The sequence below is a fragment of the Oncorhynchus kisutch genome, linkage group LG9 (genome assembly GCF_002021735.2).
Source record: "Oncorhynchus kisutch isolate 150728-3 linkage group LG9, Okis_V2, whole genome shotgun sequence".
Classification (NCBI taxonomy): Eukaryota; Metazoa; Chordata; class Actinopteri; order Salmoniformes; family Salmonidae; genus Oncorhynchus; species Oncorhynchus kisutch.
Window position 1 is genome coordinate 46,117,065 of NC_034182.2, and position 25,278 is coordinate 46,142,342.

Sequence of the window (25,278 nt, forward strand, 5' to 3'; positions counted from 1 at the left end):
CCTGTTGGCTAAGTTCAATGACCTCTTCACTGCCCCGTAGAGCTGCCCCTGTTGGCTAAGTTCAATGACCTCTTCACCGCCCCGTAGAGCCGCCCCTGTTGGCTAAGTTCAATGACCTCTTCACCGCCCCGTAGAGCTGGCCCTGTTGGCTAAGTTCAATGACCTCTTCACCGCCCCGTAGAGCTGGCCCTGTTGGCTAAGTTCAATGACCTCTTCACTGCCCCGTAGAGCTGCCCCTGTTGGCTAAGTTCAATGACCTCTTCACTGCCCCGTAGAGCCGTGTCAGAGTTTAGCACGTTAATGTATTATCAAAATGCAATAAGCATTCCCACAGGTCACGGGTATTCAGCATTTTTTAAGCAAGATTAGGGTCAATGTAATAATGAAGTAGTCAGACAGGATACTAAAAACACATTTATTTCTGTAGGGTTAGGGAACATTAACACCATCACACACACACACAGAGAGTTGGTCCCACTGGCCTGTTGTGGCAACTCAGGGACAAGTCGCAAAAAGAGGACGCTCATGTCTCCATAGTATCACACTAGTTTCCATAGCAACACACTACTCCATCTCCACAGTGAAACACTCTCAGAAATGCAAGAGAGACAGCGAGAGAGAAATTCAGCGAGAGAGAGAAATACAGCGAGAGGAAGCGAGAGAGAGAAATGCAGGGAGAGAGAGAAATGCAGGAAGAGAGAGAAATGCAGGGAGAGAGAGAAATGCAGGAAGAGAGAGAAATGCAGGGAGAGAGAGAAATGCAAGAAGAGAGAGAAATGCAGGAAGAGAGAGAAATGCAGGGCGAGAGAGAAATGCAGGGAGAGAGAGAAATGCAGGAAGAGAGAGAAATGCAGTGAGAGAGAGAAATGCAGGGAGAGAGAGAAATGCAGGGAGAGAGAGAAATGCAGGAAGAGAGAGAAATGCAGGGAGAGAGAGAAATGCAGGAAGAGAGAGAAATGCAGGAAGAGAGAGAAATGCAGGGAGAGAGAGAAATGCAGGAAGAGAGAGAAATGCAGGGAGAGAGAGAAATGCAGGGAGAGAGAAATGCAGGGAGAGAGAGAAATGCAGGGAGAGAGAGAAATGCAGGAAGAGAGAGAAATGCAGGAAGAGAGAGAAATGCAGGAAGAGAGAGAAATGCAGGGAGAGAGAGAAATGCAGGAAGAGAGAGAAATGCAGGGAGAGAGAGAAATGCAGGAAGAGAGAGAAATGCAGGGAGAGAGAGAAATGCAGGGAGAGAAAGAAATGCAGGGAGAGAGAAATGCAGGAAGAGAGAGAAATGCAGGAAGAGAAACAGGTAGCAAAAGAGAGAGACAGGATTCATACAGACAGTGGCAAGTCAAATTTAAGTACTTAAGTACTTTTCAAGCACGACTATTTCTTTTCAAGGACCATCAGTTTGTAATATTAACCATGTGTATGTGACCAATAAAATGGGATTATGCAATTGTTTCTAGTTGCCACCAGATGACAGTATATCGCCACAACCTTAATGGAAACTAAAGTTAACTAACTAAACTAAAGTTAAAGTTATACACTACCTTACAAGTTATACTCAATGCGTTGCTTTATTATATGCATGAATCATCAGTACTGATGATGTCATTTGAGTATTAATGACTATTGTATTTTTATTGCACATTTGGGAATCTTAATATCTACGAAAAAGCATCTGGCTTCCGACTGGCAGCTTTAGTGTCGCTGCTCGGGTGAACAGCCAACAGAACGCCAGGAGCCTGGCTGCCGCTTGATTCAATTGAATGTCGCAGGACCCCGGTGAATGACGCGATTGGTAAAAATGCTCTGGAGGTCATTGCAGAGAAAAAGTCACAACGTCGAACTGGCGCCGGCGCAGGATGCAGAGTTGTCTTTGCCGCTTCATGTCGCTCTTCAGGGTCGAATCACCCATGTGAATGTTTCATGAGCTGAAATAAAAGATCCCAGAAATGTTCCATACCCACAACAGGTTAAATCTACATGCTTGGCCTTTTAGCTATCGATGTGATGTTTGGGCGGAACCTAATCAGTCAGTTTTGGACCTGCCTGGCTGAGTGGGTGGAATGAGCGACCTCGCCTGGCAACCAGAGCACGGAACGTGAGGAAATAAAACTGGGTACAATTCAAGACCAATACTTTTTCATAAACATATTTGATCATTTTCTGTCCTCCTTTCATTTTAATTCAGGTACGTTTCAAGTACCAACTTGAGAAAACATCAGATTTTCAAGGTGTTCCATTTCAGAGTGCTAATTCAAGTATTTTAAGCACCTCAATCACCTTGTGAACCCTGGAGAGAAAGAGCCAGAGAGAGAGATGCCAGAGAGAGAAGCCGAGAGAGATGCCGAGAGAGAAAGAGAGAAGCCGAGAGACGCCGAGAGAGAAAGAGAGAGACGCCGAGAGACGCCGAGAGAGAAAGAGAGAGACGCCGAGAGACGCCGAGAGAGAAAGAGAGACGCCGAGAGAGAAAGAGAGACGCCGAGAGAGAAAGAGAGACGCCGAGAGAGAAAGAGAGACGCCGAGAGAGAAAGAGAGACGCCGAGAGAGAAAGAGAGATGCCGAGAGAGAAAGAGAGATGCCGAGAGAGAAAGAGAGATGCCGAGAGAGAAAGAGAGATGCCGAGAGAGAAAGAGAGACGCCGAGAGAGAAAGAGAGATGCCGAGAGAGAAAGAGAGACCCGAGAGAGAAAGAGAGATGCCGAGAGAGAAAGAGAGACCCGAGAGAGAAAGAGAGATGCCGAGAGAGAAAGAGAGATGCCGAGAGAGAAAGAGAGACCCGAGAGAGAAAGAGAGATGCCGAGAGAGAAAGAGATGCCGAGAGAGAGGAAATAACATGACTCTCTGTCACATTCTATCATTTATGAGGAAACAGTATAACAGGAGAAACGGTCAGGTGGTTTGCCTCTCTTCCTCCTCAGTCTCTCTTCACAGGGTGATCTTTGTGTTGCGGAAGCTGGAATTATCCCTAAAAAGAAAACAGAGATTGAGTTTGAATTATCTATAGAGATAACACAGTACACAGTGAGTGGGAGTGTGTGTGTGCGAATCGTACTTGAGGCTGTCGTTGTGTGTCTTGTACTCCATGATGGTGTTGGGAGGGAGGTTCAGGACGCGCCGAAGAGTGTCTCGGATTCTAGATGTCGTCACCTGATCGCTGGCCGTCTTATTCCATATAGACAAGATGTCCTCCTAGACAGACAGACAGACAGACAGACAGAGACACAAGCACACACACGAGTGAGTGAGGCTGAATCTCAAACCGAACACTTTGAACACTCGATATGCGTGTTCAGTCAATCTCAAATAGTTGTGGAGTCATCGAGGGCTCCACTGCAGCCTTTGAAAGCCTCTTCATCCACCGTCGCAGCAAGTTCATCCCAACAATTTCAGCACCTCACTTAGTCACAACTACTTTGCCCTCAAAAATAGTAAAATAAGTCAACAGAAAACAAGTTAATGAGGTCTTAGTCACGCAAATTTCATCTAGCTAAGGAGTTTAGTGCTTGAATGAGCTGTATTGGTGATTAATGTACACGAAAACAGATTGCTGTGGTAGCCATGCTGGTTAAAAGTGCCTTGAATTCTATATAAATCGCAGACAGTGTCACCAGCAATGCACCCCCATACCACCAAGCTTCCCGGTGGGAACCACATATGCGGAGATCATCCGTTCACCTACTCTGCTTCTCAAAAAGACATGGCGGTTGGAACCAAAACTCTCAAATTTGGACTCATCAGAACAAAAGGACAGATTTCCACCAATCGAATGTCCATTGCTTGTGTTTCTTGACCCAAGCAAGTCTCTTCTTATTGGTGTCCTTTAGTGGTTTCTTTGCAGAAATTGGACCATGAAGGCCTGATTCATGTAGTCTCCTCTGAACAGTTGATGTTGAGATGTGTCTGTTACTTGAACTCTGTGAAGCATTTATTTGGACTGCAATTTCTGAGGCTGATAACTCTGGGTCTCCCTGCAGCAGAGGTAACTCTGGGTCTCCCTGCAGCAGAGGGAACTCTGGGTCTCCCTGCAGCAGAGGGAACTCTGGGTCTCCCTGCAGCAGAGGTAACTCTGGGTCTCCCTGCAGCAGAGGTAACTCTGGGTCTCCCTGCAGCAGAGGTAACTCTGGGTCTCCCTGCAGCAGAGGTAACTCTGGGTCTCCCTGCAGCAGAGGGAACTCTGGGTCTCCCTGCAGCAGAGGGAACTCTGGGTCTCCCTGCAGCAGAGGGAACTCTGGGTCTCCCTGCAGCAGAGGGAACTCTGGGTCTCCCTGCAGCAGAGGTAACTCTGGGTCTCCCTGCAGCAGAGGTAACTCTGGGTCTCCCTGCAGCAGAGGTAACTCTGGGTCTCCCTGCAGCAGAGGTAACTCTGGGTCTCCCTGCAGCAGAGGTAACTCTGGGTCTCCCTGCAGCAGAGGTAACTCTGGGTCTCCCTGCAGCAGAGGTAACTCTGGGTCTCCCTGCAGCAGAGGTAACTCTGGGTCTCCCTGCAGCAGAGGTAACTCTGGGTCTCCCTGCAGCAGAGGTAACTCTGGGTCTCCCTGCAGCAGAGGTAACTCTGGGTCTCCCTGCAGCAGAGGTAACTCTGGGTCTCCCTGCAGCAGAGGTAACTCTGGGTCTCCCTGCAGCAGAGGTAACTCTGGGTCTCCCTGCAGCAGAGGTAACTCTGGGTCTCCCTGCAGCAGAGGTAACTCTGGGTCTCCCTGCAGCAGAGGTAACTCTGGGTCTCCCTGCAGCAGAGGTAACTCTGGGTCTCCCTGCAGCAGAGGTAATTCTGGGTCTCCCTGCAGCAGAGGTAATTCTGGGTCTCCCTGCAGCAGAGGTAATTCTGGGTCTCCCTGCAGCAGAGGTAACTCTGGGTCTCCCTGCAGCAGAGGTAACTCTGGGTCTCCCTGCAGCAGAGGTAACTCTGGGTCTTCCTGCAGCAGAGGTAATTCTGGGTCTCCCTGCAGCAGAGGTAACTCTGGGTCTCCCTGCAGCAGAGGTAACTCTGGGTCTCCCTGCAGCAGAGGTAACTCTGGGTCTCCCTGCAGCAGAGGTAATTCTGGGTCTCCCTGCAGCAGAGGTAACTCTGGGTCTCCCTGCAGCAGAGGTAACTCTGGGTCTCCCTGCAGCAGAGGTAACTCTGGGTCTTCCTGCAGCAGAGGTAACTCTGGGTCTCCCTGCAGCAGAGGTAACTCTGGGTCTTCCTGCAGCAGAGGTAACTCTGGGTCTTCCTTTCCTGTGGCGGCCCTCATGAGAGCCAGTTTCATCATAGCGCTTGATGGTTTTTTGTGGCTGCACTTGAAGAAACTTTCAAAGCTCTTGACATTTTCTGGATTGACTGAGCTTCGTGTCTTAAAGTAATGATCGACTGTTGTTTCTCTTTGCTTATTTGAGCTGTTCTTGCCATAATATGGACTTGGTCTTTTACCAAATAAGGCTACCTTGTCACAACACAACTGATTGGCTCAAATCAAATCAAATCAATTTATATAGCCCTTCGTACATCAGCTGATATCTCAAAGTGCTGTACAGAACCCCAGCCTAAAACCCCAAACAGCAAGCAATGCAGGTGTGGAAGCACGGTGGCTAGGAAAAACTCCCTAGAAAGGCCAAAACCTAGGAAGAAACCTAGAGAGGAACCAGGCTATGTGGGGTGGCCAGTCCTCTTCTGGCTGTGCCGGGTGGAGATTATAACAGAACATGGCCAAGATGTTCAAATGTTCATAAATGACCAGCATGGTCGATTAATAATAAGGCAGAACAGTTGAAACTGGAGCAGCAGCACAGTCAGGTGGAAGTTGAAACTGGAGCAGCAGCATGGCCAGGTGGACTGGGGACAGCAAGGAGTCATCATGTCAGGTAGTCCTGGGGCATGGTCCTAGGGCTCAGGTCAGTTGAAACTGGAACAGCAGCATGGCCAGGTGGACTGGGGACAGCAAGGAGTCATCATGTCAGGTAGTCCTGAGGCATGGTCCTAGGGCTCAGGTCCTCCGAGAGAGAGAAAGAAAGAGAAGGAGAGAATTAGAGAACGCACACTTAGATTCACACAGGACACCGAATAGGACAGGAGAAGTACTCCAGATATAACAAACTGACCCCAGCCCCCCGACACATAAACTACTGCAGCATAAATACTGGAGGCTGAGACAGGAGGGGTCAGGAGACACTGTGGCCCCATCGGCTGATACCCCTGGACAGTGCCAAACAGGCAGGATATAACCCCACCCACTTTGCCAAAGCACAGCCCCCACATCACTAGAGGGGTATCTTCAACCACCAACTTACCATCCTGAGTCAAGGCCGAGTATAGCCCACAAAGATCTCTGCCACGCCACAACACAAGGGGGGAGCGCCAACCCAGATAAGAAAACCACGTCAGTGACTCAACCCACTGAAGTGACGCACCCATCCTAGGGACGGCATGGCTGAGCACCAGTAAGCCAGTGACTCAGCCCCTGTAATAGGGTTAGAGGCAGGGAATCCCAGTTAGAAAGAGGGGAACCGGCCAGGCAGATACAGCAAGGGAAGTTCGTTGCTCCAGTGCCTTTCCGTTCACCTTCCCACTCCTGGGCCAGACTACACTCAATCATATGACCCACTGAAGAGATGAGTCTTCAGTAAAGACTTAAAGGTTGAGACCGAGTTTGCGTCTCTCACATGGGTATGCAGACCATTCCATAAAAATGGAGCTCTATAGGAGAAAGCCCTGCCTCCAGCTGTTTGCTTAGAAATTCTAGGGACAATTAGGAGGCCTGCGTCTTGTACGTGTAGGTATGTACGGCAGGACCAAATCAGAGAGATAGGTAGGAGCAAGCCCATGTAATGCTTTGTAGGTTAGCAGTAAAACCTTGAAATCAGCCCTTGCTTTGACAGGAAGCCAGTGTAGAGAGGCTAGCACTGGAGTAATATGATCAAATTTTTTGGTTCTAGTCAGGATTCTAGCAGTCGTGTTTAGCACTAACTGAAGTTTATTTAGTGCTTTATCCGGGTAGCCGGAAAATAGAGCATTGCAGTAGTCTAACCTAGAAGTGACAAAAGCATGGATTAATTTTTCTGCATCATTTTTGGACAGAAAGTTTCTGATTTTTGCAATGTTACGTAGATGGAAAAAAGCTGTCCTCGAAATGATCTTGATATGTTCTTCAAAAGAGAGATCAGGGTCCAGAGTAACGCCGAGGTCCTTCATAGTTTTATTTGAGACGACTGTACAACCATTAAGGAAATAAATTCCACAAAGTAACAAGGAAACCTGTTAATTGAAATGCATTCCAGGTGACCTCACTACCTCATGAAGCTGGTTGAGAGAATGCCAAGAGTGTGCAAAGCTGTCATCAAGGCAAAGGGTGTCTACTTTGAAGAATCTCAAATATATTTGGATTTGTTTAACACTTCTTTGGTTACTACATGGTTCCATATGTTAATTCATAGAGTTGATATCTTCCCTATTATTCTACAATGTAGACAATAGTCAAAATAAACCCTGGAATGAGTACGTGTGTCCAAACTATGGACTGGCACTGTCCCAAGTGCCCGTGTTTCATGTTACAAGGCAAGTCGCGGGAGATAATGCTCATGAATGAATTTAGAATTTTTTTATAATGACAAGTGGGAAGTCAACTGGGCATCGTCTCAATGCTCATTTTGGCCCCAAAAAACGTAGTGATCACTATCAGCAAGTGGCCAATCGATAAAGGGCTTAGGGCCCAAGAGATTCAGCCTGTGTGTGTGTGTGTGTGTATGCGTGTGTGTGTATGCGTGTGTGTGTATGCGTGTGTGTGTATGCATGTGTGTGTGTGTGTGTGTATGCGCGCGTGTGTGTGTACCTGGAACCGTATAGAGACCACCACCCCACAGATCTCCTCTCCCACCATGAACTGTTCTCCCAACATGGCCAGAATAATGTTCTCCCAGAACCTGCTGGCCAGACCTGTCAACAACAATATTAACAACATGGTCAGAATAATGTTCTCCCAGAACCTGCTGGACAGACCTGTCAACAACAATATTAACATGGCCAGAATAATGTTCTCCCAGAACCTGCTGCCCAGACCTGTCAACAACAATATTAACAACATGGTCAGAATAATGTTCTCCCAGAACCTGCTGCCCAGACCTGTCAACAACAATATTAACAACATGGCCAGAATAATGTTCTCCCAGAACCTGCTGGCCAGACCTGTCAACAACAATATTAACAACACGGTCAGAATAATGTTCTCCCAGAACCTGCTGGCCAGACCTGTCAACAACAATATTAACATGGCCAGAATAATGTTCTCCCAGAACCTGCTGGCCAGACCTGTCAACAACAATATTAACATGGCCAGAATAATGTTCTCCCAGAACCTGCTGGCCAGACCTGTCAACAACAATATTAACATGGCCAGAATAATGTTCTCCCAGAACCTGCTGGACAGACCTGTCAACAACAATATTAACATGGCCAGAATAATGTTCTCCCAGAACCTGCTGCCCAGACCTGTCAACAACAATATTAACAACATGGCCAGAATAATGTTCTCCCAGAACCTGCTGGCCAGACCTGTCAACAACAATATTAACAACACGGTCAGAATAATGTTCTCCCAGAACCTGCTGGCCAGACCTGTCAACAACAATATTAACATGGCCAGAATAATGTTCTCCCAGAACCTGCTGGCCAGACCTGTCAACAACAATATTAACATGGCCAGAATAATGTTCTCCCAGAACCTGCTGGCCAGACCTGTCAACAACAATATTAACATGGCCAGAATAATGTTCTCCCAGAACCTGCTGGCCAGACCTGTCAACAACAATATTAACAACATGGCCAGAATAATGTTCTCCCAGAACCTGCTGGCCAGACCTGTCAACAACAATATTAACATGGCCAGAATAATGTTCTCAACAATACAATAAGAACAATATTAAAAGGCAGGTTTAAAGAAGAGCTTAGAATGCAAATAGGAGGTTTAAGAATGTTAAAAGGATGTTTGGGCTCCCGAGTGGCGCAAAAGGTCTAAGTTACTGCATCTCAGTGCTAGAGGCATCACTACAGACACCCTGGTTCGAATCCAGGCTGAATCACAACCGGCCGTGATTGGGAGCCCCTTTGGGCAGCGCACAATAGGCCCCGGGTCGTCCGGGTTTGGCTGGTGTAGGGAGTCATTGTAAAGAAGAAATAGTTCTTAACTTGCCTAGTTAAATAAAGGTGACATTTACCATGTTAAAAATTACATTTAGAACATTAACGGGAGGTTTAACATTTTAAAAGGGGGTTTAGAATGTTAAAGGGAGGTTTAGAATGTTAAAGGGAGGTTTAGAATGTTAAAGGGAGGTTTAGAATGTTAAAGGGAGGTTTGGAATGTTAAAGGAGGGTTTAGAATGTTAAAGGGGGGTTTCGAATGTTAAAGGGAGGTTTAGAATGTTAAAGGGGGGTTTAGAATGTTAAAGGGGGGTTTTGAATGTTAAAGGGAGGTTTAGAATGTTAAAGGGAGGTTTAGAATGTTAAAGGGAGATTTAGAATGTTAAAGGGAGGTTTAGAATGTTAAAGGGAGATTTAGAATGGTCAGGAAAAACAGTCCAACTCAGCGTCTTTCTAAATGTTTTAATTGAAATGGGGTCTTTGGTGCTTCATTGATGTGTCATTCTGGTCATGCGCGCCGTGACTGACGACTGGCCACTGTAGCTAGCCAGTAACTCCTCCAGTATGTGTTGATGTCATTTCAATGGATTTGTTTTTAGATGGAAGCTGTAGAGATCGGAATAAAAAGGCACTTCTGGAGTTAAATATTTTATTTATCAATGATTTTATTTTTCAGTATTAAATTACCTGGTATGATGGTACATCATAGCGATAGATAGGGGACTCATCTTTATATCTGTCCCATTATAGTGTCTGTGACATCATGGGCAGCACCATTGATGCTACAACCCATAGGAATCCCAACCCAGTTGACTACTTTAAAATGGCAGAAGCCCTCAATGGCGCTGCTAAAACAACCTTTGGCCACAAGAAGCTTCTATCATTCTCTATGTGGAGCACTGATCAGTTAAGTTATTTTGGCGTTTTTTGCCCAAAGTCGACATTTAAAAAAGGGAGATTTAGTAATAATAGTAATAAGAACAGACCTTTCCGCAGCCTGATGATCCACTTCCCACCGTTCTTATTAGCTTCATCCTGGAGGGTTACACACAAAGATACAGTTGAAGTCGGATGTTTACATACACCTCAGCCAAATATATTTAAACTCAGTTTTTCACAATTCCTGACATTTAATCCTAGTAAAAATTCCCTGTTTTAGGTCAGTTAGGATCACCACTTTATTTTAAGAATGTGAAATGCCAGAATAATAGTAGATCATTATTTATTTCAGCTTTTATTTCTATCATCTATCATCACATTCTAAATTACTATTTGGTAGCATTGCCTTTAAATTGTTTAACTTGGGTCAATCGTTTCGGGTAGCCGTCCACAAGCTTCCCACAACAAGTTGGGTGAATTTTGGCTCATTCCTCCTGACAGAGCTGAGTCAGGTTTGTAGGCCTCCTTGCTCGCACGCGCTTTTTCAGTTTTGCCCACACATTTTCTATGGGATTGAGGTCAGGGCTTTGTGATGGCCACTCCAATACCTTGACTTTGTTGTCCTTTAGCCATTGTCCATTTGGAAGACCCATTTGCGACTAAGCTTTAACTTCCTGACTGATGTTGCTTCAATATATCCACATGCTTTTCTTTCCTCATGACGCCATCTATTTTGTGAAGGGCACCATTTCCTCCTGCAGCACAGCACCCCCACAACATGATGCTACCACCCCTGTGCTCCACAGGGATGGTGTTCTTCGGCTTGCAAGCCTCCCCCTTTTTCCTCCAAACATAACGATGGTCATTATGGCCAAACAGTTCTATTTTTGTTTCATCAGACCAAAAAGTACGATCTTTGTCCCCACGTGCAGTTGCAAACCGCAGTCTGGCTTTTTTACGGCAGTTTACGAGTTTGAAGCTAGGTCTTGAAATAAATCCACAGGTACACCTCCAATTGACTCAAGTTATGTCAATTAGCCTATCAGAAGCTTCTAAAGCCATGACATCATTTTCTGGAATTTTCCACGCTGTTTAAAGGCACTGGAATTGTGATACAGTGAATTATAAGTGAAATAATCTGTCTGTAAACAATTGTTGGAAAAATTACTTGTGTCATGGACAAAGTCGATGTCCTAACCGACTTGCCAAAACTATAGATGGTTAACAAGACATTTGTGGAGTGGTTGAAAAATTTGTTTTAATGACTCCAACCTAAGTGTATGTAAACTTCCGACTTCAACTGTACATACCAAAAGGTATGGTTATAGTGGATTGGATGCGACCATGCTAATGGCCTGACTTGACCATTTTACATACATCACATACAGTGAATACTGTTGGAGACTGACTTAAGCCAGTTTTAATATGTTTATAAGTAGCCTAGCAGTAGTAATTATTGTGTTATGTATGGGTTGGATGGAATGGTCTATGTGCATTGTATTTGGGCAGAGGGGAAGGGGGCCTGTATCCGAGGACAAGAATAATTGCATAAAGGTTGAATAGGAGGCATTTGTCTAGAGAGATAATGTTGTAGAACAGTAAGCGCCCTCAGAAAGTATTCAGACCCCTTCTCCACATTCTGTAACGTTACAGTCTTATTCGAAAATTGATTAAATAAAAAATCCTCAATCTACACACAATACCCCATAATGACAAAGCAAAAACAGGTTGAGACATTTTTGCTAAAATTAAAATAACAAAAAATCGAACAGAAATACCTTATTTACATGAAATCAGACCCTTTGCTATGACACTCGAAACTGAGCTCAGGTGCATCCACGTATGGAGTAAAAAGTACATTATTTTCTTTAGGAATGTAGTGGAGTAAAAGTTTTCAAAAATATAAACAGTAAAGTAAATCTAATTTTAAATCTAATTTTATTAGTCACATGCGCTGAATACAACAGCTGTAGCAGACCTTACAGTGAAATGCTTAGTTACGAGCCCCTAACCAACAATGCAGTTTAAAAAAAGTAATAATATGAATAAGAAATAAAAGTAACAAATAATTAAAGACCTCCTCCCTATAGGCGGTCTCGTTGTTGTCCGTGATCAGCCCTACCACTGTTGTATCGTCTGCAAACTTAATGATGGTGTTGGGAGTCGTGCCTGGCCGTGCAGTCGTGGGTGAACAGGGAGTACAGGAGGGGACTGAGCACGCACACCTGAGGGGCCCCAGTGTTGAGGATCAGTGTGGCGGATGTGTTGAATCCTACCCTTACCACCTGGAGGCTGCCCGCCAGGAAGTCCAGGATCCAGTTGCAGAGGGAGGTGTTTAGTCCCAGGGTCCTTAGTTTATTGATGAGCTTTGAGGGCACTATGGTGTCGAATGCTGAGCTGTAGTCAATAAATAACATTCTCACATATCCAGGTGGGAAAGGGCAGTGTGGAGTGCAATAGAGATTGCATCATCTGTGGATCTGTTTGGGCGGTATGCAAATTGGAGTGGGTCTAGAGCTTCTGGGATAATGGTGTTGATGTGAGCCATGACCAGCCTTTCAAAGCACTTCATGGTGACAGATGTGAGTGCTACGGGTCGGTAGTAATTTAGGCAGGTTACTATAGTGTTTTTGAGCATAGAGACTATGGTGGTCTGCTTCAAACATATTGGTATTACAGACTCGGACAGGCAGAGGTTCAAAATGTCACTGAAGACACTTGCCAGTTGGTCAGCACATGCTCGCATCGCAGTACACGTCCTGGTAATCTGTCTGGCCCTGCGGCCTTGTGAATGACGACCTGTTTAGGTCTTACATCGGCTGCAGAGAGCGTGAACACAGTCTTCTGGTACAGCTAGTGCTCTCATGCATGTTTCCGTGTTATTTGCCTCGAAGCAAGCATTAAAGTAGTTTAGCTCGCTTGGTAGGCTCGTGTCACTGGGCAGCTCTCGGCTGTGCTTCCCTTGTTGTCTGTAATGGTTTGTAGTCTGTTAAGAAGTACTTTAAAGTATCTGTACTTAAGTAGGTTTTTTGGGGTAATTGAAACCACTGATCATAACCACGAAAACGCGAGTCTGTAATCGCTGCCAAAGGTTCTTCAACAAAGTACTGAGTAACGGGTCTGAATACTTATTTAAATGTCACATTTCTATCTTTAATGTCTAAAACCTGTTTTTACCCGAACCTGTTTTCGCCCTAACCTGTTTTTACCCTAACCCTAACCTGTTTTTACCCTAACCTGTTTTCACCCTAACCCTAACCTGTTTTTACCCTAACCTGTTTTCACCCTAACCCTAACCTTTTTTCACCCTAACCTGTTTTTACCCTAACCTGTTTTCACCCTAACCTGTTTTTACCCGAACCTGTTTTCGCCCTAACCTGTTTTTACCCTAACCTGTTTTCGCCTTAACCTGTTTTCGCCCTAACCTGTTTTCGCCCGAACCTGTTTTTACCCTAACCTGTTTTCACCCTAACCCTAACCTGTTTTCACCCTAACCCTAACCTGTTTTCACCCTAACCCTAACCTGTTTTCGCCCTAACCCTAACCTGTTTTCGCCCTAACCCTAACCTGTTTTTACCCTAACCCTAACCTGTTTTTACCCTAACCTGTTTTCACCCTAACCCTAACCTGTTTTCACCCTAACCCTAACCTGTTTTCACCCTAACCTGTTTTTACCCTAACCTGTTTTCGCCCTAACCTGTTTTTACCCGAACCTGTTTTTCGCCCTAACCTGTTTTACCCGAACCTGTTTTCGCCCTAACCTGTTTTACCCGAACCTGTTTTCGCCCTAACCTGTTTTTACCCTAACCTGTTTTTACCCTAACCTGTTTTCGCCCTAACCTGTTTTTACCCTAACCTGTTTTTGCCCTAACCTGTTTTTACCCTAACCCTAACCTGTTTTCACCCTAACCCTAACCTGTTTTTACCCTAACCCTAACCTGTTTTTACCCTAACCCTAACCTGTTTTCGCCCTAACCTGTTTTTACCCAAACCTGTTTTCGCCCTAACCTGTTTTTACCCGAACCTGTTTTCGCCCTAACCTGTTTTTACCCGAACCTGTTTTCGCCCTAACCTGTTTTTACCCTAACCTGTTTTTACCCTAACCTGTTTTTACCCTAACCTGTTTTCGCCCTAACCTGTTTTTACCCTAACCTGTTTTCGCCCTAACCTGTTTTTACCCTAACCCTAACCTGTTTTCACCCTAACCCTAACCTGTTTTTACCCTAACCCTAACCTGTTTTCGCCCTAACCTGTTTTTACGCTAACCTGTTTTCACCCTAACCTGTTTTCACCCTAACCCTAACCTGTTTTCGCCCTAACCTGTTTTTACCCTAACCTGTTTTTACCCTAACCTGTTTTCACCCTAACCCTAACCTGTTTTCACCCTAACCCTAACCTGTTTTCGCCCTAACCTGTTTTTACCCTAACCTGTTTTTACCCTAACCTGTTTTCACCCTAACCCTAACCTGTTTTCACCCTAACCCTAACCTGTTTTCGCCCTAACCTGTTTTTACCCTAACCTGTTTTCACCCTAACCCTAACCTGTTTTTACCCTAACCCTAACCTGTTTTTGCCCTAACCTGTTTTTACCCTAACCTGTTTTCACCCTAACCTGTTTTCACCCTAACTCTAACCTGTTTTCACCCTAACCTGTTTTTACCCGAACCTGTTTTCGCCCTAACCCTAACCTGTTTTCGCCCTAACCCTAACCTGTTTTCACCCTAACCTGTTTTCACCCTAACTCTAACCTGTTTTCACCCTAACCTGTTTTTACCCGAACCTGTTTTCGCCCTAACCCTAACCTGTTTTCGCCCTAACCCTAACCTGTTTTTACCCTAACCTGTTTTCGCCCTAACCTGTTTTTACCCTAACCTGTTTTTACCCGAACCTGTTTTCGCCCTAACCCTAACCTGTGTTTGCCCTAACCCTAACCTGTTTTCACCCTAACCCTAACCTGTTTTTACCCTAACCTGTTTTCACCCTAACCCTAACCTGTTTTCACCCTAACCCTAACCTGTTTTCACCCTAACCCTAACCTGTTTTCACCCTAACCTGTTTTCACCCTAACCTGTTTTCACCCTAACCCTAACCTGTTTTCACCCTAACCCTAACCTGTTTTCACCCTAACCTGAACCTGTTTTCACCCTAACCTGTTTTCACCCTAACCTGTTTTCACCCTAAACCTAACCTGTTTACGCCCTAACCCTAACCTGTTTTCGCCCTAACCCTAACCTGTTTTCACCCTAACCTGTTTTCACCCTAACCCTAACCTGTTTTCACCCTAACCCTAACCTGTTTTCACCCTAACCCTAACCTGTTTTCACCCTAACCCTAACCTGTTTTTACCCTAACCCTAACCTGTTTTCACCCTAACCCTAACCTGTTTTCACCCTAACCCTAACCTGTTTTCACCCTAACCCTAACCTGTTTTCACCCTAATCCTAACCTGTTTTCACCCTAACCCTAACCTGTTTTCACCCGAACCCGAACCTGTTTTCACCCTAACCCTAACCTGTTTTCACCCTAACCTGTTTTCACCCTAACCCTAACCCTAACCTGTTTTCACCCTAACCCTAACCTGTTTTCACCCTAACCCTAACCTGTTTTCACCCTAACCCTAACCTGTTTTCACCCTAACCCTAACCTGTTTTCACCCTAACCCTAACCTGTTTTCGCCCTCAGTCTTATGGGGTAGTGTGTAGGTTACAGCTTTATTCTAAAATGGATTAAATTGTTTCCCCCTCAATCTACACACAATACCAAATAACGACAAAGCAAAAACAGGTTTAGACATTTCTAATTTATTAAAAATAAAACTGAACTACCCCATTTACATAAGTATTCAGCCCCTTTACTCAGTACTTTGAAGCACCTTTGGCAGCGATTACAGCCTTGAGTCTTTGGTACAACAGAGCTTGAGACTACAAGCTTGGCACACCTGTAGTTGGATAGTTTCTCCCATTCTTCTCTGCAGATCCTCTCAAGCTCTGTCAGGTTGGATGGGGAGCATCGCTGCACAGCTATTTTCAGGTCTCTCCAGAGATGTTCGATCGGGTTCACGTCCGGGCTCTGGCTGGGCCACTCAATGACATTCAGGGATGTGTCCCGAAGTCACTCCTGCGTTGTCTTGGCTGTGTGCTTAGGGTCCCTTTTTTTTTCTACTGTGTTATTGACTTGTTAATTGTTTACTCCATGTGTAACTCTGTGTTGTCTGTTCACACTGCTATGCTTTATCTTGGCCAGGTCGCAGTTGCAAATGAGAACTTGTTCTCAACTAGCCTACCTGGTTAAATAAAGGTGTTCTCAACTAGCCTACCTGGTTAAATAAAGGTGTTCTCAACTAGCCTACCTGGTTAAATAAAGGTGTTCTCAACTGGCCTCCCTGGTTAAATAAAGGTGTTCTCAACTAGCCTACCTGGTTAAATAAAGGTGTTCTCAACTAGCCTACCTGGTTAAATAAAGGTAAATAAATCAAATTTAAAAAAGGGTCATTGTCCTGTTGGAAGGTGAACCTTCTACCAAGTCTGAAGTCCTGAGCGCTCAGGAGCAGGTTTTCATCAAGGATCTCTCTGTACTTTGCTCCGTTCATCTTTCCCTCTATCCTGACTTGTCCCCCAGTCTCTGCGACTAAAAAACCTTCCCACAGTATGATGCTGCCACCACCATGCTTCACCATAGGGATGGTGCCAGGTTTCCTCCAGACGTGATGCTTGGCACTCAGGCCAAAGAGTTCACCAGAGAATCTTGTTTCTCATGGTCCGAGTCCTTTAGGTGCTTTTTGGCAAACACCAAACGGGCTGTCATGTGCCTTTTACTGAGGAGTGGCTTCCGTCTGGCCACTCTACCATAAAGGCCTGATTGGTGGAGTGCTGCAGAGATGGTTGTCCTTCTGAGAGCTCTGTCAGAGTGACCATCGTGTTCTTGGTCACCTCCCTGACCAAGGCCTTTCTCCCCGATTGCTCAGTTTGGCCGGACGGCCAGCTCTAGGAAGAGTGGCCACTGTGTTCTTGGGGACCTTCAATGCTACAGCCATTTTTTGGTCCCCTTCCCCAGATCTGTGCCTGAACACAATCCTGTCTCAGTGCTCTATAGACAATTCCTTCAACTTCACGGCTTGGTTTTTGCTCTGACATGCACTGTCAACTGTGGGACCTTATATAGACAAGTGTGTTCCTTTCTAAATCATGTCCAATCAATTGAATTTACCACAGGTGGACTCCAATCAAGTTGTAGAAACATCTCAAGAATGATCAATGGAAACAGGATGAACCTGAGCTCATTTTCGAGTCTCATATCAAAGGGTATGGGTTAAAAACCTGTTTTCGCTTTGTCATTATGGGCTATTGTGATGTCATTATGGGCTATTGTGATGTCATTATGGGCTATTGTGATGTCATTATGGGCTATTGTGTGTAGATTGAAAAAAAAGAAGAATCAATTTTAGAAGGCTGTAACATAACAACATTTGGAAAAAGTCAAGGGGTCTGAATACTTTGATTGCACTGTATCTACATGTTACCTCCCACATTATACCCATATATAATAATAATATAATGTGTATATAGACATGTTACCTCCCACATTACACCCATATATAATAATAATATAATGTGTATATAGACATGTTACCTCCCACATTATACCCATATATAATAATAATATAATGTGTATATAGACATGTTACCTCCCACATTACACCCATATATAATAATATAATGTGTATATAGACATGTTACCTCCCACATGGGTTTGATTCCCTCTTTAAACAGGTGGAAGTCAGAGTGGCCAGTCAGATCTCCCGGTCGCACCAGGTGACTGTAGAACTTCCAGAACTGCTCCACCTGGCAACCAATCACAGCACAAGATAACATCAACTACATGATGCGTGTGTGTGTGTACACGATGCGTGTTAGTGGTGTGTGTACTGACCGATGTGTGTTAGTGGTGTGTGTACTGACCGATGCGTGTTAGTGGTGTGTGCATGTGATGCGTGTTAGTGGTGTGTGTATATGATGCGTGTTAGTGGTGTGTGTATATGATGCGTGTTAGTGGTGTGTGTATATGATGCGTGTTAGTGGTGTGTGTATATGATGCGTGTTAGTGGTGTGTGTATATGATGCGTGTTAGTGGTGTGTGTATATGATGCGTGTTAGTGGTGTGTGTATATGATGCGTGTTAGTGGTGTGTGTATATGATGCGTGTTAGTGGTGTGTGTATATGATGCGTGTTAGTGGTGTGTGTATATGATGCGTGTTAGTGGTGTGTGTATATGATGCGTGTTAGTGGTGTGTGTATATGATGCGTGTTAGTGGTGTGTGTATATGATGCGTGTTAGTGGTGTGTGTATATGATGCGTGTTAGTGGTATGTGTATATGATGCGTGTTAGTGGTGTGTGTATATGATGCGTGTTAGTGGGGTGTGTACTGACCGATGCGTGTTGGTGGTGTGTGTGTGTATATGATGCGTGTTAGTAGTGTGTGTGTACTGACCGATGCGACCGTGCCGATCTGTCTGATGTTCTGTTCATAACTCTGTGTGTTGGCGGGCCGGGACGGAGTCCTCCGAGAATACCACAAGGTATAGTTATACTGGAGAGGATGTTCCCCTACTGCAGGACTCACCGTCTAACACACACACAGTCAGTATGAGGCATTAGTTACAACAGTTTGTGTGTATGTATACACTGCTCAAAAAAATAAAAAAATAAACACTTAAACAACACAATGTAACTCCAAGTCAATCACACTTCTGTGAAATCAAACTGTCCACTTAGGAAGCAACACTGATTGACAATAAATTTCACATGCTGTTGTGCAAATGGAATAGACAACAGGTGGAAATTATAGGCAATTAGCAAGACACCCCCAATAAAGGAGTGGTTCTGCAGGTGGGGACCACAGACCACTTCTCAGTTCCTATGCTTCCTGGCTGATTTTTTGGTCACTTTTGAATGCTGGCGGTGCTTTCACTCTAGTGGTAGCATGAGACGGAGTCTACAACCCACACAAGTGGCTCAGGTAGTGCAGCTCATCCAGGATGGCACATCAATGTGAGCTGTGGCAAGAAGGTTTGCTGTCTGTCAGCGTAGTGTCCAGAGCATTGAGGCGCTACCAGGAGACAGGCCAGTACATCAGGAGCCGTGGAGGAGGCCGTAGGAGGGCAACAACCCAGCAGCAGGACCGCTACCTCCGCCTTTGTGCAAGGAGGAGAAGGAGGAGCACTGCCAGAGCCCTGCAAAATGACCTCCAGCAGGCCACAAATGTGCATGTGTCTGCTCAAGCGGTCAGAAACAGACTCCATGAGGGTGGTATGAGGGCCCGACGTCCACAGGTGGGGGTTGTGCTTACATACAGCCCAACACTGTGCAGGACGTTTGGCATTTGCCAGAGAACACCAAGATTGGCAAATTCGCCACTGGCGCCCTGTGCTCTTCACAGATGAAAGCAGGTTCACACTGAGCACATGTGACAGACGTAACAGTCTGGAGACGCCGTGGAGAACGTTCTGCTGCCTGCAACATCCTCCAGCATGACTGGTTTGACGGTGGGTCAGTCATGGTGTGGGGTGGCATTTCTTTGGGGGGGCCGCACAGCCCTCCATGTGCTTGCCAGAGGTAGCCTGACTGCCATTAGGTACCGAGATGAGATCCTCAGACCCCTTGTGAGACCATATGCTGGTGCGGTTGGCTCTGGGTTCCTCCTAATGCAAGACAATGCTAGACCTCATGTGGCTGGAGTGTGTCAGCAGTTCCTGCAAGAGGAAGGCATTGATGCTATGGACTGGCCCGCCCGTTCCCCAGACCTGAATCCAATTGAGCACATCTGGGACATCATGTCTCGCTCCATCCACCAATGCCACGTTGCACCACAGACTGTCCAGGAGTTGGCGGATACTTTAGTCCAGGTCTGGGAGGTAAATTTGGGTTGATAAATTTGATAAACCCTCCATGGGTTGATAAATTTGATTTCCATTGATAATTTGTGTGATTTTGTTGTCAGCACATTCAACTATGTAAAGAGAAAAGTATTGAATAAGAATATTTCATTCATTCAGATCTAGGATGTGTTATTTTAGTGTTCCCTTTATTTTTTTGAGCAGTGTATATATATATATATACACACACACACACGAGGCATTAGAAAAATGAGATTCAATCATTTGGGTTGAAGTTAGAAGGAAAAGAGGATGAGAACAGAGACAGACTGATTGTCTCAACATCAGTTACCATTGCTACCTGTTTTTACCCTAACATAAACATCAGTTACCATTGCTACCTGTTTTTACCCTAACATAAACATCAGTTACCATTGCTACCTGTTTTTACCCTAACATAAACATCAGTTACCATTGCTACCTGTTTTTACCCTAACATAAACATCAGTTACCATTGCTACCTGTTTTTACCCTAAAATAAACATCAGTTACCATTGCTACCTGTTTTTACCCTAAAATAAACATCAGTTACCATTGCTACCTGTTTTTACCCTAACATAAACATCAGTTACCATTGCTACCTGTTTTTACCCTAACATAAACATCAGTTACCATTGCTACCTGTTTTTACCCTAACATAAACATCAGTTACCATTGCTACCTGTTTTTACCCTAAAATAAACATCAGTTACCATTGCTACCTGTTTTTACCCTAACATAAACATCAGTTACCATTGCTACCTGTTTTTACCCTAACATAAACATCAGTTACCATTGCTACCTGTTTTTACCCTAACATAAACATCAGTTACCATTGCTACCTGTTTTTACCCTAACATAAACATCAGTTACCATTGCTACCTGTTTTTACCCTAACATAAACATCAGTTACCATTGCTACCTGTTTTTACCCTAACATAAACATCAGTTACCATTGCTACCTGTTTTTACCCTAACATAAACATCAGTTACCATTGCTACTCCATGGATATCAGTCTGAAAGTCACTGTAAAAAAATAAGCAATAATCTGAACAAGCCAGAATGTCTAATGAAATGATAAGTAGTCTAACTGGTTGTCTCGTTGACAGGAGGAGATGGGTAACCACAGGAAAGGGTTGTCTCGTTGACAGGAGGAGATGGGTAACCACAGGAAAGGGTTGTCTCGTTGACAGGAGGAGATGGGTAACCACAGAAAAGGGTTGTCTCGTTGACAGGAGGAGATGGGTAACCACAGGAAAGGGTTGTCTCGTTGACAGGAGGAGATGGGTAACCACAGAAAAGGGTTGTCTCGTTGACAGGAGGAGATGGGTAACCACAGGAAAGGGTTGTCTTGTTGACAGGAGGAGATGGGTAACCACAGGAAAGGGTTGTCTCGTTGACAGGAGGAGATGGGTAACCACAGGAAAGGGTTGTCTCGTTGACAGGAGGAGAAGGGTAACACACACTGGCCTCTACACACACACTGGCCTCTACACACACACTGGCCTCTACACACACACTGGCCTCTACACACACACTGGCCTCTACACACACACTGGCCTCTACACACACACTGGCCTCTACACACACACTGGCCTCTACACACACACCCTATCAACAGAGTTAATAGACAACGGAGTTGATAGAGATGAGGGTTTTGGGAGGGGGTTCACTGTGTACGTGTCTGGTGTGTGTTGCGTACCTTGCGTCGGTTGTTGTTGATGGAGCCGTCTTCCTCCTGGTTACAGACTGTCTCATCCTGATCCTCTGGGTCGTCATCTTTCAGACTGGGGGGAGAGAATATACACACACATTATACACCCTAACACTCCTGATCCCCTGAGGCATCATCTTTAATGTGTGTATGTGTACACACACAGATAGCTAGTTAGCTGAATTGATACCTTTGGGATGAATTAGAACACCGACTGCAAGTAAGGCCTAATCGCCCAACATCAGTGCCCGACCTCACTAATGCTCTTGTGGCTGAATGGAAGCAAGTCCCCACAGCAATGTTCCTATATCTAGTCGAAAGCCTTCCCAGAAGAGTGGGGGCTGTTATAGCAGCAATGTTCCTACATCTAGTGGAAAGCCTTCCCAGAAGAGTGGAGGCTGTTATAGCAGCAATGTTCCTACAACTAGTGGAAAGCCTTCCCAGAAGAGCGGAGGCTGTTATAACAGCAATGTTCCAACAACTAGTGGAAAGCCTTCCCAGAAGGGTGGAGGCTACTATAGGAGCAAAAGGGGGACCAACTCCATATTAATTCTCATGAATGAGATGTTGGACGAGCAGGTGTGCACATACACTCCATGACCAACTGTATGTGCACTCGCACCATTCCTATTTTATTCAGCTAAATTCAATGAATATTCTTACAATAAAAGCAGGAAATAAAATGACATAGGACTTGACCATATCTCTAAATGAACAAGGTTACAGCCTATAGCATGGAGCATAGCCAGATACCATACAGTAGGACAACTCATTCCATTTCTTATGAAATTCCATTCTTATGAAATACATTCTCTTCATTTCTTTAAACCTGCCTAAAATAATGGATTTATTGTGGTGTATAATCAATGGATTTATTGTGGTGTATAATCAATAGATTTATTGTGATGTATAATCAATATATTTATTGTGGTGTATAATCAATAGATTTATTGTGGTGTATAATCAATATATTTATTGTGGTGTATAATCAATAGATTTATTGTGGTGTATAATCAATAGATTTATTGTGGTGTATAATCAATGGATTCATTGTGGTGTATAATCAATGGATTCATTGTGGTGTATAATCAATTGATTTATTAGAATGTAGATGTTCCAAAGGTGTGCATCAGCGGCTTGTAAGTGTGGAGGCCTGGAGATGGTCAACTTATTTATGTTAATTAAAACTGTCGATACCGTGAGACCGGCAGTCTTTTGCATGACAAAAACCGGCTGAAAGTAATGTCATAACCGCCACAGCCCTAGTTGTTGTGGTGTGGTGGTGCTGTTGTCTGAGGAGGAGATAGCACTTTTCATTTGGTTGTGGTGCTGTTGTCTGAGGAGGAGATAGCACTTTTCATTTGGTTGTGGTGCTGTTGTCTGAGGAGGAGATAGCACTTTTCATTTGGTTGTGGTGCTGTTGTCTGAGGAGGAGATAGCACTTTTCATTGTGTGTAGCTCCTACAAATTCTTTAGGAAACCCACAGTGGTAGCACAGTATTCTGGGGTAAAACTGAGAAGACTTGATCAGATGGACGGGCCATATTGCCAGTCATTTTGAAATCAAGTGACAACATCACAGAGATGCTTGGTGAAATATGGCACAGATGTGAGAGGCCACAGTCTTATTGAAAGCATTAACAGGGCAGAGATTTGCAGACATTAAAGTCTGCAAGAGTACGTAGTTGACAGCACAGTGGGTCAGCAAGATGAGACGAGAGGGAGTGTAAAACACTGTTTTTCAGCACAGTGGATGCCGTGCTGGGGGAAATGTCATCAAGAAGGAAATAGTCATCTGGTGGAAGCTCGGTGTGCCATGGATCCTTAGAGCCCAAACTGTTTGGATGTGAACAAGGTCAAGCTATTGCTGGATCTAACCAAAACTGAACCAATGGAAGCAGAGTTTGTGGCTTGCACATTCTTGCGAAGTGAAATCACAGCCAGTAACACACAGACCCCACTCAATGTTCTTCAAAGGTACGGTGGGCCTTTGTCAGCAATGCCAACTGTGCTGTTGGTACTGAAACATGGATTAAAACCTCTACAGGATCGGTGTCCCTAAACCGGGACAGCTGTTGCTAACGTGCGCTAATGTGACTAGAATGACACAAGTAACATCCAACTTTCCAGGACGTAAACATGTCTTCTATGGGCAGAATGCAGTTAGATTAACAAGAATTTAAGCTGTGTCCAATTTACAGTAGCTATTACTGTGAAAAAAGAAAATGCTATTGTTTGAGAGTGGGCAACAAAACACTTATCACGGCAACTGGTTTGATACATTCACCTCTGAAGGTAAATCATGTGCTTACATTCAGTAATCTTACTCTGATTTGCCATCCTGAGGGTCCCAGACATATAATGTAGCTCAGATTTGTTTGATAAAATCCATTTTTATATTCAAAACATTGGAACTGGGTTCTACAGTTGGAAGCGCCGCTGTCTCTGTTTAAAACTAACGCTTGGCATTCAAGCCAGAGTTCCATCTTGGTTTCATCAGACCAGAGAATCTTGTTTCTAATGGTCTCAGTCCTTTATTTGCCTTTTAATTTATTTTGGACTCCAAGCGGGCTGCCATGTGCCTTTTACTGAAGTGGCTTCCATCTGGCCACTCTACCATAAAGGCCTGATTTGTGGAGTGCTGCAGAGATGGTTGTCCTTCTGGAAGGTTCTCCACAGAGGAACTCTGGAGCTATGTCAGTGACCATCGAGTTATTGGGGACCTCCCTGACCAAGGCCCTTCTCCCCCGATTGGTCAGTTTTGGTACCCTTCCCCAGATCTGTACCTCGACACAATCCTGTCTCGGAGCTCTACGGACAATTCCATTGACATAACGCACTAACCACTAGGCTACCTGGGTCAAATTATTGACACGTCTTTTTGAATTGAGGAGCTCAAAGTTTTCTTTACTGACCATCATTTTCACTTTGTCTGACCGCTTGCATGATGAGAGTTTCTCACACGACTGGCCTATCTGGGTGATGTTTTTCTCTCACCTGGACTGTGGGTAGCTGATAACTACCCACATTCACCACTTACTAAATCAACCATAGCATCTTAATGAGTAGCTAACTACATTACAGAATGGGAACCATTGCTAGCACAGACGGGCAGACAACTTAACTGTTCAAATTGGTTCATCTCAGCTTCGACCAGTCCTCCTCACAGAGTAGCGAACCTCACGAGAACCTGGTTTGTTACGGAGTTTAAAAGTTCCTAGATAATCGCTTTAATTAACTAGCTGGCTAAGTTACTTCGCCAACTAACTTCAAAACAAGCAAGATGGCGTCTCTGCAGTTCTACGCGTGAAGGCAAGCAGACGGATCGGTGGCTGGGACAAACAGAAAGAAGTCGAAGTCCTAAGCGAAACGCCCTTTGAATGACCCAGCTCCGTTCATTACTCGAATGTATTGATGGATTGTTGGTGAGATGGATGGATGGCCTGCTTTCGTATTTTAGATAATGAATAATCAACAGCATCATGTAATACATGTTGCGGAAGGGTATGCGCATACAGTATCTGAAGGGTCTCCCGAGGCGCCTAAGGCACTGCATCTCAGTGCTAAGGCAGCGGCACTACAGACCCTGGTTCATTTCCAGCATGTATCACAACCGGCCGTGATTTGGAGCCCCATAGGGTGGCATACAATTGTCCCAGCGTCATCCGTTTA

General features: G+C 44.8%; 1 protein-coding gene across 1 annotated transcript; it reads right to left on the reverse strand.

Annotated features, from left to right (window-relative positions):
• Nucleotides 1-396: 396 nt before the first annotated feature.
• Nucleotides 397-24,923, reverse strand: LOC109897155 (eukaryotic translation initiation factor 4E type 2). Its single transcript, XM_031832707.1, has 8 exons — nucleotides 24,732-24,923; nucleotides 21,595-21,679; nucleotides 18,469-18,603; nucleotides 17,715-17,819; nucleotides 10,086-10,134; nucleotides 7,796-7,899; nucleotides 3,046-3,182; nucleotides 397-2,958 (listed from the first exon to the last, which is right to left on the reverse strand). Exons 1-8 carry the CDS (start codon nucleotides 24,746-24,748, stop codon nucleotides 2,919-2,921), a joined length of 672 nt encoding a protein of 223 aa, XP_031688567.1. The 5' UTR covers nucleotides 24,749-24,923; the 3' UTR covers nucleotides 397-2,918.
• Between the last annotated feature and the right edge of the window lie 355 nt (nucleotides 24,924-25,278).

Bases quoted from the DNA above. Each gene is read 5' to 3' on its own strand.
- LOC109897155 (XM_031832707.1), bottom strand. The intron at 18,604-21,594 runs GTACGCAACACA...TGTGTGTGTTAG, and splicing joins TCAACAACAACCGACGCAAG to ACGGTGAGTCCTGCAGTAGG. The intron at 10,135-17,714 runs GTAACATGTCTA...GTAACCCTCCAG, and splicing joins GAATCAAACCCATGTGGGAG to GATGAAGCTAATAAGAACGG.